The sequence below is a fragment of the Loxodonta africana genome, chromosome 3, assembly GCF_030014295.1.
Source record: "Loxodonta africana isolate mLoxAfr1 chromosome 3, mLoxAfr1.hap2, whole genome shotgun sequence".
NCBI classification, from domain to species: Eukaryota; Metazoa; Chordata; class Mammalia; order Proboscidea; family Elephantidae; genus Loxodonta; species Loxodonta africana.
The window spans coordinates 79,066,278-79,078,617 of NC_087344.1; the positions used below are offsets into that span (position 1 = coordinate 79,066,278).

Here is a 12,340-nt window from a genome sequence, read left to right on the forward strand (position 1 = left end):
AAAAGAGAATTGCCATTTATTGAGGGTCTGGTCTTTGCATAGGGTCGCTATGAGTCAGAATCGACTAGACGGCAATGGGTTTGGTTTTTTGGCTCTTTGCCACGAACTGTGCTAGGTCGTTTGCATCTGTGATTTAAGACTGCCAAGAGCCCTGTGAAGTCAATCTCAGAGGAGGAATTGGCAGAGGAGGAAACTTGATTCATTCATTCAACCATATACCATCTAATTTACTGAGTCTCTACCACTGTGCTAGATGCTCAGGACAGACTAGTGAATAAAACAGACATGATTCCTGGCCTCAAGGAGTTTATAATTGAGTGAAGCAGACAATGAACAAACAAAAAATGAAGTGTGTTATAGATTGAATCATATCACTCAAAAATAATAACCTAATAGTAAATCCTAACCTCTATGCCTGTGGTTACAATCCCTTTTGGGAATGGGTTGTTATGTTAATGAGGCAGGATTAGTGCAGGGTGTATTTTGAGTCCATCTCTTACAAAATATAAAAGGAGCAGATTAAGCAAGCAAAGATGGGGGAAAATAGATGCCAAGTCACACAGTGAACTCCAAGGAACCAGGAAACAGAAGCTGAAGAGACAAGCATCTCCCCCTAGAACCATGAGAGAGAGAAAGCCTTCCCCTAGGGCTGGTGCCCTGAATTCGGACTTCTGGCCTCTTAAATTGTGAGGAAATAAATTTCCGTTTGTTAAAGCCAGGCACTTGTGGTATTTTTGTTGTAGCAGCACTAGACAGCTGAGACAAAGTGCTATGAAGAAAATGAACAGAACACAGTGACCAAGAAAAAGTGGGGGAGGACTTACTTTGATTGGATGATTAAGGAACACCTCTCTGAGGAGGTGACATTTAAGTAGATACCTGAAGATTGGAAAGGAGCCAGCAATGTGTGAGGGAAAAAAGGGCATTCCAGACAGAAGGAACAGCATGTGTGAGAGCCCTAAGGCAAGAAAGAGCTTGGCCTATAGGGTCACACCACCAGTGAAGAAAGAGTTGAGATTTAAACTCAGCTTCTCCTGCTTTTTTTTTTTCCTCCTGCTATGAGAACAGTGGGAGGAGATGAATAAGGTGGTTCCTCTGTATTTGAAGTATTACTGAAAATGTCGTTTTTAGTTGATTAAAATTCCATCGTTTTATTTATTTATTTTTTTAATTTGTTATGGTTGCACTCTGGTCTGAAAGAGTGTCTAAGATGGAAAAGAAGCATAGGCACAAGGGATGTGATTTATTTCCACTTTTCAAAAACTTTGGCAAGGGTTTAAATCAATGACTATGGACGTTATAATGAAATCTTCCATTTAGACAGCACTTCCCAGCTTTCAAAACACTTTCGCGTTCATTACACTTGAACTCATTTAATCCTTAAAACAACCCTGTGGTTCAGATTCAGATTCAACAAATGCCCACTAGGTGTCAGGTACTAAGAGCATTTGTTGAGTACCTTCTCTGCCCTAAGTACTGTGCTGGGTATTGAAGACACTGGTGAGTAAGAAGACACACAGTCCCAGTTCTCCCTGGGCTTGCAGTCTAGTGAGGAGAGAATTAACTAATCTCAGCAAGGAATGTTTAATTATTAATGAAATAAGTACTCAGAAAAAAGGAAGAGATTTCCAAATGGGTGTATATTAAAAAAAAAAAAAAGGCCTAACCCAGTCTAAAAAGGCATCTAGACAAAGGGATAACAACTCGTGAGCTGAGACTTGAAGGATGAATAGGAGTTAAGTATGTGAAGGGGGAGAGGAGTGAAGAGAGTGGCTAGAGAAGAGCCTTCTATAACAAGGAAACACCATGTGCAAAGGCCAGGAGGCAAAAGGTGCCTCTGAGGAATCAAGAGAAGGCCAGCATAACTGGAAGGAAGAGAGAAAAGAATGTGAGACTCTATGAGAGAATTTGGCAAGGGGGAGACGAAGCAGGTCTTCATAGATTGCTTTAGGAATTTGGTCTTTATTGTAAGAGCAATGGGAAGCTATTGAATTGTATTTAGGGCAGTGACTTTACCAGTTTTTATGTGTAGAATGGATTGGAGGGAGGCCAGAGAAGATGTGGGAGACCAGTTAGAAGGCAATAGTTCAAATGAGAAATGATGAGACTTAGACCAGGATGACTTTTCCAAAATCCTGTAACTACATAGTGTCAGAGATAAATGGAACCTGGACCACATTTCCCTGTCCAGTGCTCTTTCCATTAGTTTGGAAGAGGGAGTCAGAACCTGACCAGGGTGAGGAGGGTGATTCTGCAGGTAAGTGGCCTGGCAGGGGGAGTCACAGTCCCAACTGTGAGATGGATGTCCATGCAAAGGTGGTGGCCCAGAATGGGGAAGTCAGAGCCCAGAAAGGGAGAAGGGGGCATCTGCCAAGAAGAAGGAATGGAAGTGGAGATGGAAGTTTGGCTCATACAGGGAAATTGAGCAAATATATGAATACATTAGTGAAAATTGAAGCTAGCGTTCTCACTGTCAGATAAGGGAGCTACAAACATAGAATGGGAGAAGACTTGATTGAATCTTGTGGTGTTGAACTGGATTTGGATGTATCGGTATGGGCTCATGGTTTTCTAGGTAGGTAGATAGATAGATCCAGAAATATAGGCATAATGTTTGTGCATATGTGTATACACTTATAGACATAATTATATTTACACATATTCCCTAATTTTTATCCACTGAGAAGGGCTGAGAGCAACAACACCCCAGTAGTAATAAGCACACCTAGCACATAGCTCTTGGCTTCTAAATCCATTTTCCACTAAAAGGAATCAGGGCTCCTTGGAGAAACGTTTCAAAAGCAGAAAAGTGTTCAAAGAATGATGGGACATGTCAAGGAGACACAGAAGTAAGCTTGAATGAGCTCCCATTGGCCAAATCTAGCACAGTTTGAAGATCAAATTAACGATGGTAATGGATTATAACCCACTGAATAAAATAGGAAACCAAGAGTCTATTCTGATACAAACATATACATGAATGCATTGAAAACTTGATGAGGAATGGAATATTTACACCTTCAAAGTACCTCCCCATAAAATACTTATTAATTACAAAGTAACTTATTAATTATAAAGTAATACTCATTAATTACAAAGTAATAATAATGAGTAACATGACAGAGGAGCCTGGAAGATACCACCTTAATAAAGTAATTAAAATGAACATGATCAGTAATGGAACAAACTGAAAACATGGGCCAGCTGACAGGATGGGATGAGAAGAACACAGTATCGCTTCAGTGATTTTCCTGTCAAAGCCACATAACTTGAATACAGTTATGAGCAAGGAGACATCAGACAAACCAAATTAAGGGACATTCTATAAAACTCTACAAATCTTCAAAAGTATTAAGGTCATGAAACCATCAAGGTTGGACTTGGGACACTGGTGTGACCCAATATAGCACTTCCGAACGGCTCCAGGGTTCTCACGTCAGTTTCACTTACCAAGGCTAGCCTCGGACAACAGCAGGTAAGCAGGCACAAGCTCTACTGAACTCAGGCCATATACATTCATACGGAAGCGAAGAGAATGTAAAGCTGCTGGGACAGCTTCTTCATGTTTTCCTTCAAAGAGATATTTCTGGGCTACAGTGTAGCAGAATTCAATCAAATGCTTCTGTGAAGAAAAAAATAGGTCGCATAAGACGGTCTAAAGTTAAAAATCAAAGATGGATATAGACATACCTGGAGATATGACCAACACCTAATGAACTCATTGCAGGCACATAGTGGGTCTGCCTGTATTCAGGTGGACATGTGATCCAAAATAGGTGGCATAAAATGGCAAAATCTGGACTGCGAGTTCCTCAAGACACAGTAAAATGTGTATTTTCATCTTAATTCAGGGCTTGGCATATGTGAATGCTCAATACTAAGTTATTAAATGAATAAATATGCATTATTCTTATATTCCTAATAAAACTACCAGGTCTCATGAGTATCTAAAACTTCCTGCCTTCCTATTTGAGCTAATTTTGAGAGAAACCTCTTGTTTTTCCTTCTGGATTATCCTGCTTAGCTAATGTCAAAAGTAACTTTAATAAAATCTATTCAGAAAACATTCTGCATCCCACTTTGAAGAGTGGCGTCTGGGGTCTTAAACGCTAGCAAGCAGCCATATAAAATGCATCAATGAGTCTCAACCCACCTGGATCAAAGGAGAATGAAGAACACCAAGGACACAAGGTAATAACGAGCCCAAGAGACAGAAACGACTACATGAACCAGTGACTACATCATCCTGAGCCCAGGAGAACTAGATGGTGCCCAGCCACAACCAATGACTGCCCTGACAGGGAACACAACAGAGAACCCCTGAGGGAACAGGAGAACAGTGGGATGCAGACCCCAAATTCTCATAAAAAGACCAGACTTAATGGTCTGACTGAGACTAGAAGGACTCCGGTGGTCATGGCCCCCAGACCTTCTGTTGGCCCATGACAGGAAACATTCCTGAAGCCAACTCATCAGACATGGATTGGACTGGACAATGGGTTGGAGAGGGATGCTGGTGAGGCATGAGCTACCTGGATCAGGTGGACGCTTGAGACTATGTTGGCACCTCCTGCCTGGAGGGGAGGTGGAGGGGTAGAGGGGCTTAGAAGTTGGCAAAATTGACACGAAAAGAGAGAGTGGAAGGAGGGAATGGGCTGTCTCATTCGGGGGAGAGTAATTGGGAATATGTAGCAAGGTGTATATAAGTTTTTATGTGAAAGACTGACCTGATTTGTAAACTTTCACTTAAAACACAATAAAAATTATTTAAAAAAAAAAAAAAAGGTCAGCTTTTGGAATTCATCAGCGACTCCACAGGAGAAAGATGTGGCAGTCTGCTTCCGTAAAGATTTACAGCCTTGGTCTGGAGTCTTAAATGCTAGCAAGCGGCCATCTAAGATGCATCAACTGGTCTCAACCCACCTTGAGCAAATGAGAATGAAGAACACCAAAGACACAAGGTAATTATGAGCCCAAGAGGCAGAAAGGGCTACATAAAGCAAACACTACATTAGCCTGAGACCATTAGAACTAGATGGTGCCCGGCTACAATCAATGACTGCCATGACAGGGAACACAACAGAGAACCCCTGAGGAGGCAGGACAGCAGTGGGATGCAGACCCCAAATTCTCATAAAAAGACCAGACTTAATGGTCTGACTGAGACTAGAATGACCCTTGAGGTCATGGTCCCCAGACCTTGCTTTAGCCCAAGACAGGAACCATTCCCAAAGCCAACTCTTCAGACAGAAATTGGACTGGACTATGGGATAGAAAATGATACTGGTGAAGAATAAGCTTCTTGGACCAAGTAGACACATGAGACTATGTTGGCATCTCCTGTCTGAAGGGGAGATGAGAGGGTAGAGGGGGTCAGAAGCTGGCTGAATGGACACAAAAAGAGACAGTGGAGGGAAGGATTGTGCTGTCTCATTACAGGGAGAGCAATTAGGAATATATAGCAAGGTATTTATAAACATTTGTGTGAGAGTCTGACTTGATTTGTAAACCTTCACTTAAAGCACAATAAATATTAAAAAAAAAAAAAAGTAACTTCAACTCTGCATTGTTTTAAGGCCTTTTTTTATCAACACTAAAACTGATGAATATGGTGTTCAGAGATTGATGGTTTATAAAGCGCTACCTTTTTTTAGAGTAATTGAGATACTGTCAATGCCACAGTAGTAGGGACTACTTTTCCTGATCTCCTTTATTTATTCACTCCTACATTCATATATCACTTTTTGATCTCCTACATAGGGTTGGGAATCCCTGGTAGTGTAGTGGTTAAGTGCTACGGCTGCTAACCAAAAGGTTGGCAGTTTGAATTCACCAAGCGCTCCTTGGAAACTCTATGGGACAGTTCTACTCTGTCCTATAGGGTCTCTTTGAGTCGGAATCGACTTGATGGCAACAGGTTTATGGTTGCTATGAGTTGGAATTGACTTGATGGCAACGGGTTTGGTTTGGTTTTGGTATTATGGGGTCAGGCTTGTATCATAGTAGTTAGCATATGCAAGTATCTGGTACATATGTGGAGAACATACTACGAATGGTTCTGAGGACATAAAGACATAAAACAACATCTCCATCCCCAAGGAACTTACAATTGAGTGGTTTCAACAAAGTGCGACCTTGTTCTGGGCTGTTCTGCTGCACCCATGAGTTAACTCTCTAATAGTACTATAGGGCATACCTGTCGCTGCTGCAGCTGTTGCAGACCATGCTGCCGTTCTTCCTCCGAATTGTAGAAGGGCATGGAAGTGCGCAGAGGAATCAGGAGCTGACATATCTTCTCATGGATGCTGCCCCAGTCAGCTCTTTGGTGCACTACACCACTGACAATAAAGACATGGACTTCATTATCTTTATCTTTGGCCTAACCCAACACCTAAGATCCTCTTGGCCATACTTCTGGCCTAATCCTAGACACTAGAAAAGTAAGCCCAATGTAAACCAGGCAGGAAGCCAAAGGCATTTATGAGGCACAAATCTCTTTTCCTTCACGTGGTTACTTAAAGATACGTTGGGATTTGGGAACAGGTGGGGGAGGACATTGTTTCTGAAGGCAGACGTTCAAGTTCCAAAGGCACACAGGGATGCTGTAAGTATTCTGGTTAGTTAATAACAACAAGCAGTAAACAACAATAATAACAAGCTGGACTATATGAAGAATGTGGCATCAGGACTGGAGGAAGACAAAATAACAACCTGCATTACGCAGATGACACAACCTCACTTACTGAAAATGAAGAGGACTTGAAGCGCCTAACTGATGACGATCAAAGACTACAACCTTCAATATGGATTACACCTCAACATAAAGAAAACAAAAATCCTCACAACTGGATCAATAAGTAACATCATGATGGTCAACAATTTCATTCTACTTGAATCCACAATCAATGTCCGTGGAAGCAGCAGTCAAGAAATCAAATGGCACACTGCAATTTGGCAAATCTGCTGCAAAAGATGCTTTAAAGTGTTAAAAGCAAAGATGTCACCCTGAGGACTAAGGTGTGTCTGATCCAAGCCATGGTATTTTCAGTCGCCTCATATGCACATGAAAACTGGACAACGAATAAGGAAGACCAAAGAACAGATGCCTTTGAATGATGGTGTTGGCATATTGAATATACCATGAACTTCCAGAAGAAGGAACAAATCTGTCTTGGAAGAAGTACAGCCAGAGTGCTCCTTAGAATCGAGGATGGTGAACCTTCATCTCACATACTTTGGATGTGTTATCAGGAGGGACCAGTCCCTGGAGAACGACATCATGCTTGGTAAATCAGAGGTTCAGAGAAAAAGAGGAAGACTCTCAATGAGATGGATTGACACAGTGGCTGCAGTGATGGGCTCAAGCATAGCCATGATTGTGAGGATGGTGCAGGGCTGGACAGTGTTTTGTCTGTTATACATAGGGTCACCGTGAGTCAGAACCGACTTGAGGGCACCTAACAATGACAACAATGACTAATGATTTTCAGCATCTTTTCATGTGCTTATTGGCCGTTTGTATATCTTCTTTGGAAAAACGTCTATTCAAATCCTTTGCCCATTCCTTTATCTTTTTATGGTTGAGTTTTAAGTGTTCTTTATACATTCTGGATACTAGACCCTTATCAGATATATGATTTGCAAATATTTTCTCCCGTTATGTGGCCTGTCTTTTCACTTTCTTGATAGCATCCTCTGATGCAGAAAAGTTTTTAATTTTGATGAAGTCCAATTTATCTATTTCTTCTTGTTGCTTGTGCTTTTAGTGTCATATCTAAGAAACCACTGCCTAATCCAAAGTCATGGAGATTTACACCTATGTTTCCTTCTGTCATGGACTGAATTATGTTCCCCCCAAAAATGTGTGTATCAACTTAGTTAGGCCATGATTCCCAGTATTCTGTGGTGGTCCTCCATTCTGTGATTGTAATTTTATGTTGAAAGGATTACGGTGGGATTGGAACACCCTTGCCAGGTCACATCCCTGATCCAATGTAAAGGGAGTTTCCCTGGGGTATGGCCAGCACCACCTTTTACCTCTCAAGAGATAAAAGGAAAGGGACTCAAGCAGAGATTTGGGAACCTCATACCACCGAGAAAGCAGCACCAGGAGCAGAGCATGTCCTTTGGACCTGAGGTTCCTGCGCTGAGATGCTCCCAGACCAAGGGAAGACTGATGACAAGGACCTTTCTCCAGAGTTGACAGAGAGAGAAAGCCTTCCCTTGGAGCTGGTGACCTGAATTCGGACTTCTAGCCTACTGGACTGTGAGAAAATAAATTTCTCTTTGTTAAACCACTTGTGGTACTTCTGTTATAGCAGCACTAGATGACTAAGTCACCTTCTAAGAGTTTTATAGTTTTAGCTTTTTATATTTAGGTCTTTGATCCATTTTGAGTTATTTTTTGTGTATGATGTGAAGCAGGGGTCCAACTTCATTCTTTTGATCTCCAGTTGTTTCAGCACCATTTGTTGAAGAAGTCATTCTTTCTTCCATTGAATGCGCTTGGCATATGCATTGAAAATCCATTGACCATAGATGTATGGATTTAATTTTCTACTCTCAATCCTACTCCATTGCTCTGTATGTTTATCCTTATGTCAGTACCATACTTCCTTGATTATTATAGCTTTGCAGTTAAGTTTAGAAATCAGGAAGTGTGAGTCCTCTTTTTTTCCAAGATTGTTTTGGCTATTCTGTTGTTGTATGCCATTGAGTCAATTCCAACTCATAGTGACTCTATAAGGCACAGTAGCACTTCCCCATAAGGTTTTCCTAAACTGTTATCTTTACAGGGGCAGATCACCAGGTCTTTTCTCCTATGGAGCCGCTGGTGGGTTTGAACCACTAATCTTTCAATTAGCAGCCAAGAGCTTAATCATTGCTCTTTCCTTTGGCTGCTCTAGGTGCCTTGAATTTCCATGGATTTTAGGATCGGTTTGGCAATTTCTGGAAAAAAAAAAAGGCAGTTAGACTTTTGATAGAGGTTGCATTGAATCTGTACATCAATTCTGGGTGGTGGGGGAGTACTGCCATCCTAACACTATTAAATCTTCTGATTCATGAATATATCTTTCCATTTATTTGGGTCTTCTTTAATTTCTTTTAACAGTGTTTTATAGTTTTTGGTGTACAAGTCTTGCACTTCTTTGGTCAGTTTATTCCTAAATATTTTATTTGGATTCTATCATAAATAGAATGGTTTTCTTAATTTCATTTTCAGATTGTTCATTGTTAGTGTGTAGACATACAACTGAGTTTTGTATTTTGATCTTATATTCTGCAACCTTGCTGTACTCATTTATTAGCTCTAATATTCTTGTAGATTTTTAAAGGTTTATATATATATAAATCATGTAACTGCAAATAGAGATAGCTTTACTCTTCCTTTCCAATTTGAATGCATTTCATATTCTTCTCTAATTGGTCCGGGTAGAACCTCTAGTACAAGGTTGACTAGCAGTGGCAAAAGTGGACATTGTTGTCTTGTTCCTGATCATAAAGGGAAAGCTTTCAGTCTTTCACCACTAAGTATGTTAAGTGTAGCCTTTTTTGTTGGTGGTGGTGGTGTTATGTACCCTCCAGTCAATTCTGACTCATAGAGGCCCTATATGAGAGAGCAGAACTGTCCCATAGGGTTTCCTAGGCTGTAATCTGTACTGGAGAAGATTGCCAGGTCTTTTCTCACATGGAGCCACTGGTAGGTTCAAACCATCGACTTTTCAGTTAGCAGCTGAGTGCATAACCATTGCATCACCAGGGCCCCGTGTGGTTTTTCATAGACATCATTTACCAAACTGAGGAAGGTCACTTCTATCCCTAGGGTTAAGTCTTTTGATCATATTCTCAAATGCTGTGTCAACTGAGATGATCAAATGCTTTTTGTCAAATGATTTTTCATCTATTGAGATGAACATGTGGTTTTGATCCTTGTTTCTATTAAAATAATGTATTACATTAATTTACGTATGTTGAACTAACTTTGCATTCCTGGAATAAATCTCACTTGGTCATGGTGTATAACCTTTTTATATGCTTCTGGAGGTAGTCTGCTGGCATTTTATTGAGCAATTTTGTATCTATAATTCATAAGGGATAATAGTCTGTTTTTTTTGTGTGTGACATATTTGGTTTTGGTATCTAGGTAATACCAGTCTCATAGAATGAGTTAGGATGTGTTCTCTACTCTTCTAATTTTTGGAAGTGTTTGTGCAGGACTAGTGTCAATTCTTTAAACATTTGGCAGAATTCATCAGTGAAGCCATCTGGTCCTAAGCTGTTCTTCGTGTGAAATTTTTTGGTTAAAAAATCATTAACTTTACTTGTTGCAGGTCTATTCAGATTTTCCATTTCCTCTTGAGTCATCTTTGGTAGTTGTTTCTTTCTAGGAATTTGTCCATTTCATCTAGGTTATCTAATTTGTTGGCATACAGTTGTTCATAGTATTCTTTTATAAAATCTTTTATTTCTTCCAAGTTGGTAGTAAGCGCCACACTTTTGCTCTTGGTTTTAGTCATTTAAGTTTTTTCTCTCTCTTTTTTTCCCCCTTGGTCAGTCTTGCTAAAGTTTTGTCAATTTTGTTGATTTTCTCAAAGAACCACAACTTTGGTTACATTGGTTTTTTCCCACTGTTTTTGTATTTTCTATTCTGTTTATCTCCACACTAATCTTTTTTATTTCCTTCTACTTAGTTTGGATTTAGTTTGTTCTTTTTTAGTTTCCTTTTTTAAAAAAATTTTTATTTTATTTTATTGTTGAGAATATACACAGCAAAACATACAATTCAAGTTTCTACATGAACAATTCAGTGAGTGATTACATTCTTCGAATTGTGCAACCATTCTCACCCTCCTTTTCTGAGTTGTTCCTTCCCCATTAACATAAATTCACTGCCCCCTCTGGTTCCTAGCTAATATTTCAAGTTGCTGTTGTCAGTTTGATCTCATATAGATAGATCTTAAAAGAGCATAAAGCTAAAGCAGACATTCTTCACTAGTTATTGCTTGGTTTTAAGAAGAATTCAGGGGATATTTTTGGTTTGAGGTTTAAAGACTATCTCAGGGCAATAGTTTTGGGTGTTAATCCAACCTCCATGGTTCTAGAAAGTATGGATTCCATGAGAATTTGAAATTCTTTTCTGCATTTCCCCTTCTTATAGCTTCTTAAGGTGGAAGGCTAGATTATTGATTTGATATCTTTCCTCTTTTTTAATGCAGGTATTACAGCTATAAATTTCCCTCTAAGTACTGTTTTTGCTACATCCCATAAGTTTTGTATACTATGTTTCATTTTCATTCATCTCAAAGTATTTTTTGATTTCTCTTATAATTTCCTCTTTAACTCATTTGTTACTTAGGACTGTGTTGTTGTTTAATTTCTACATATTTGTAAACTTCCCAAATCTTCTCACTATCATTCCATTGCTGTCACAGAACATACTTTGTATGATTTCAATCCTTATAAATTTATTGAGACTTGTTTTATGGCCTAACATATGGTCTAACCTGAAGAATGTTCTATACAGACTTGAGAAGAAGGTGTGTTTTGCTGTCGTTGGGTTCTATAAACATCTCTTAGGTCTAATTGGTTTATTAAAAAAAAAAACCTTCGAGTCGATTCCGACTCATAGTGACCCTGTAGGACAGAGTAGAACTGCCCTATAGAGTTTCCAAGGAGTGCCTGGCGGATTCAAACTGCTGACCTTTTGGTTAGCAGCCGTAGCACTTAACCACTATGCCACCAGGGTTTCCAATTGGTTTATAGTGTTGTTCAAATCTGCTATTTCCCTGATCTTCTGTCTAGTTGTCCAATTCATTATGGAAAGTGAGGGACTGAAGTCCCAGCTATTATTGTTAAATTGTCTTCCTTCAATTCTGTCAGTTTTTGCTTCAACTATTTTGAGGTTCCGTTGTTAGGTACATATAATCATGGGTTTTTGCATTTCTAATGGCTTATTATACATTTTCACTTAAATGTGAGGTAGTTAACTGTTTGATTCCATTTGTACATATTTCAAAACAGGCAATGATAATCTAGGCAAGGTTGGAAAAGTTCTTCTGTAAAGGACCAGATAGTAAATATTTTAGGCTTGCAGGGCCATATGATCTCTGTTGCAGCTACTCAACTCTGCAGTTATAGCACAAAAGCAGCCACAGACCACACATAAACAAATCAGCATGGCTGTATTGAAGCACCCTCTCTCCCTTCCTCTCTCTCTCCAGGACAAAAGAAATCTAATAAAGTATTTTCTTTATAAACTGTGACTGCCATCAAAGAAATGACAGAAAGCATGTAAAAACATTTTTTTTGTAAAGAATTATTGTAAACAGATCAATGAAAA

The 12,340-nt window shown here is 39.5% G+C and overlaps 1 protein-coding gene across 2 annotated transcripts in view; it reads right to left on the reverse strand.

Moving 5' to 3' along the window:
- Nucleotides 1–12,340, reverse strand: part of ZMYND12 (zinc finger MYND-type containing 12) — a 40,222-nt gene that overhangs the window by 17,599 nt on the left and 10,283 nt on the right. The window contains exons 2-3 of one of the 2 annotated variants that reach the window (XM_003415330.4): nt 6,197–6,338; nt 3,451–3,622 (exon numbers count right to left, since the gene is read on the reverse strand). In XM_003415330.4, coding sequence (XP_003415378.2) covers nt 3,451–3,622; nt 6,197–6,338 — 314 coding nt within the window. Of the gene's footprint in view, nt 1–3,450; nt 3,623–6,196; nt 6,832–12,340 lie in introns of those variants that run through there. The other variant, XM_010595274.3, reaches the window with a different exon arrangement.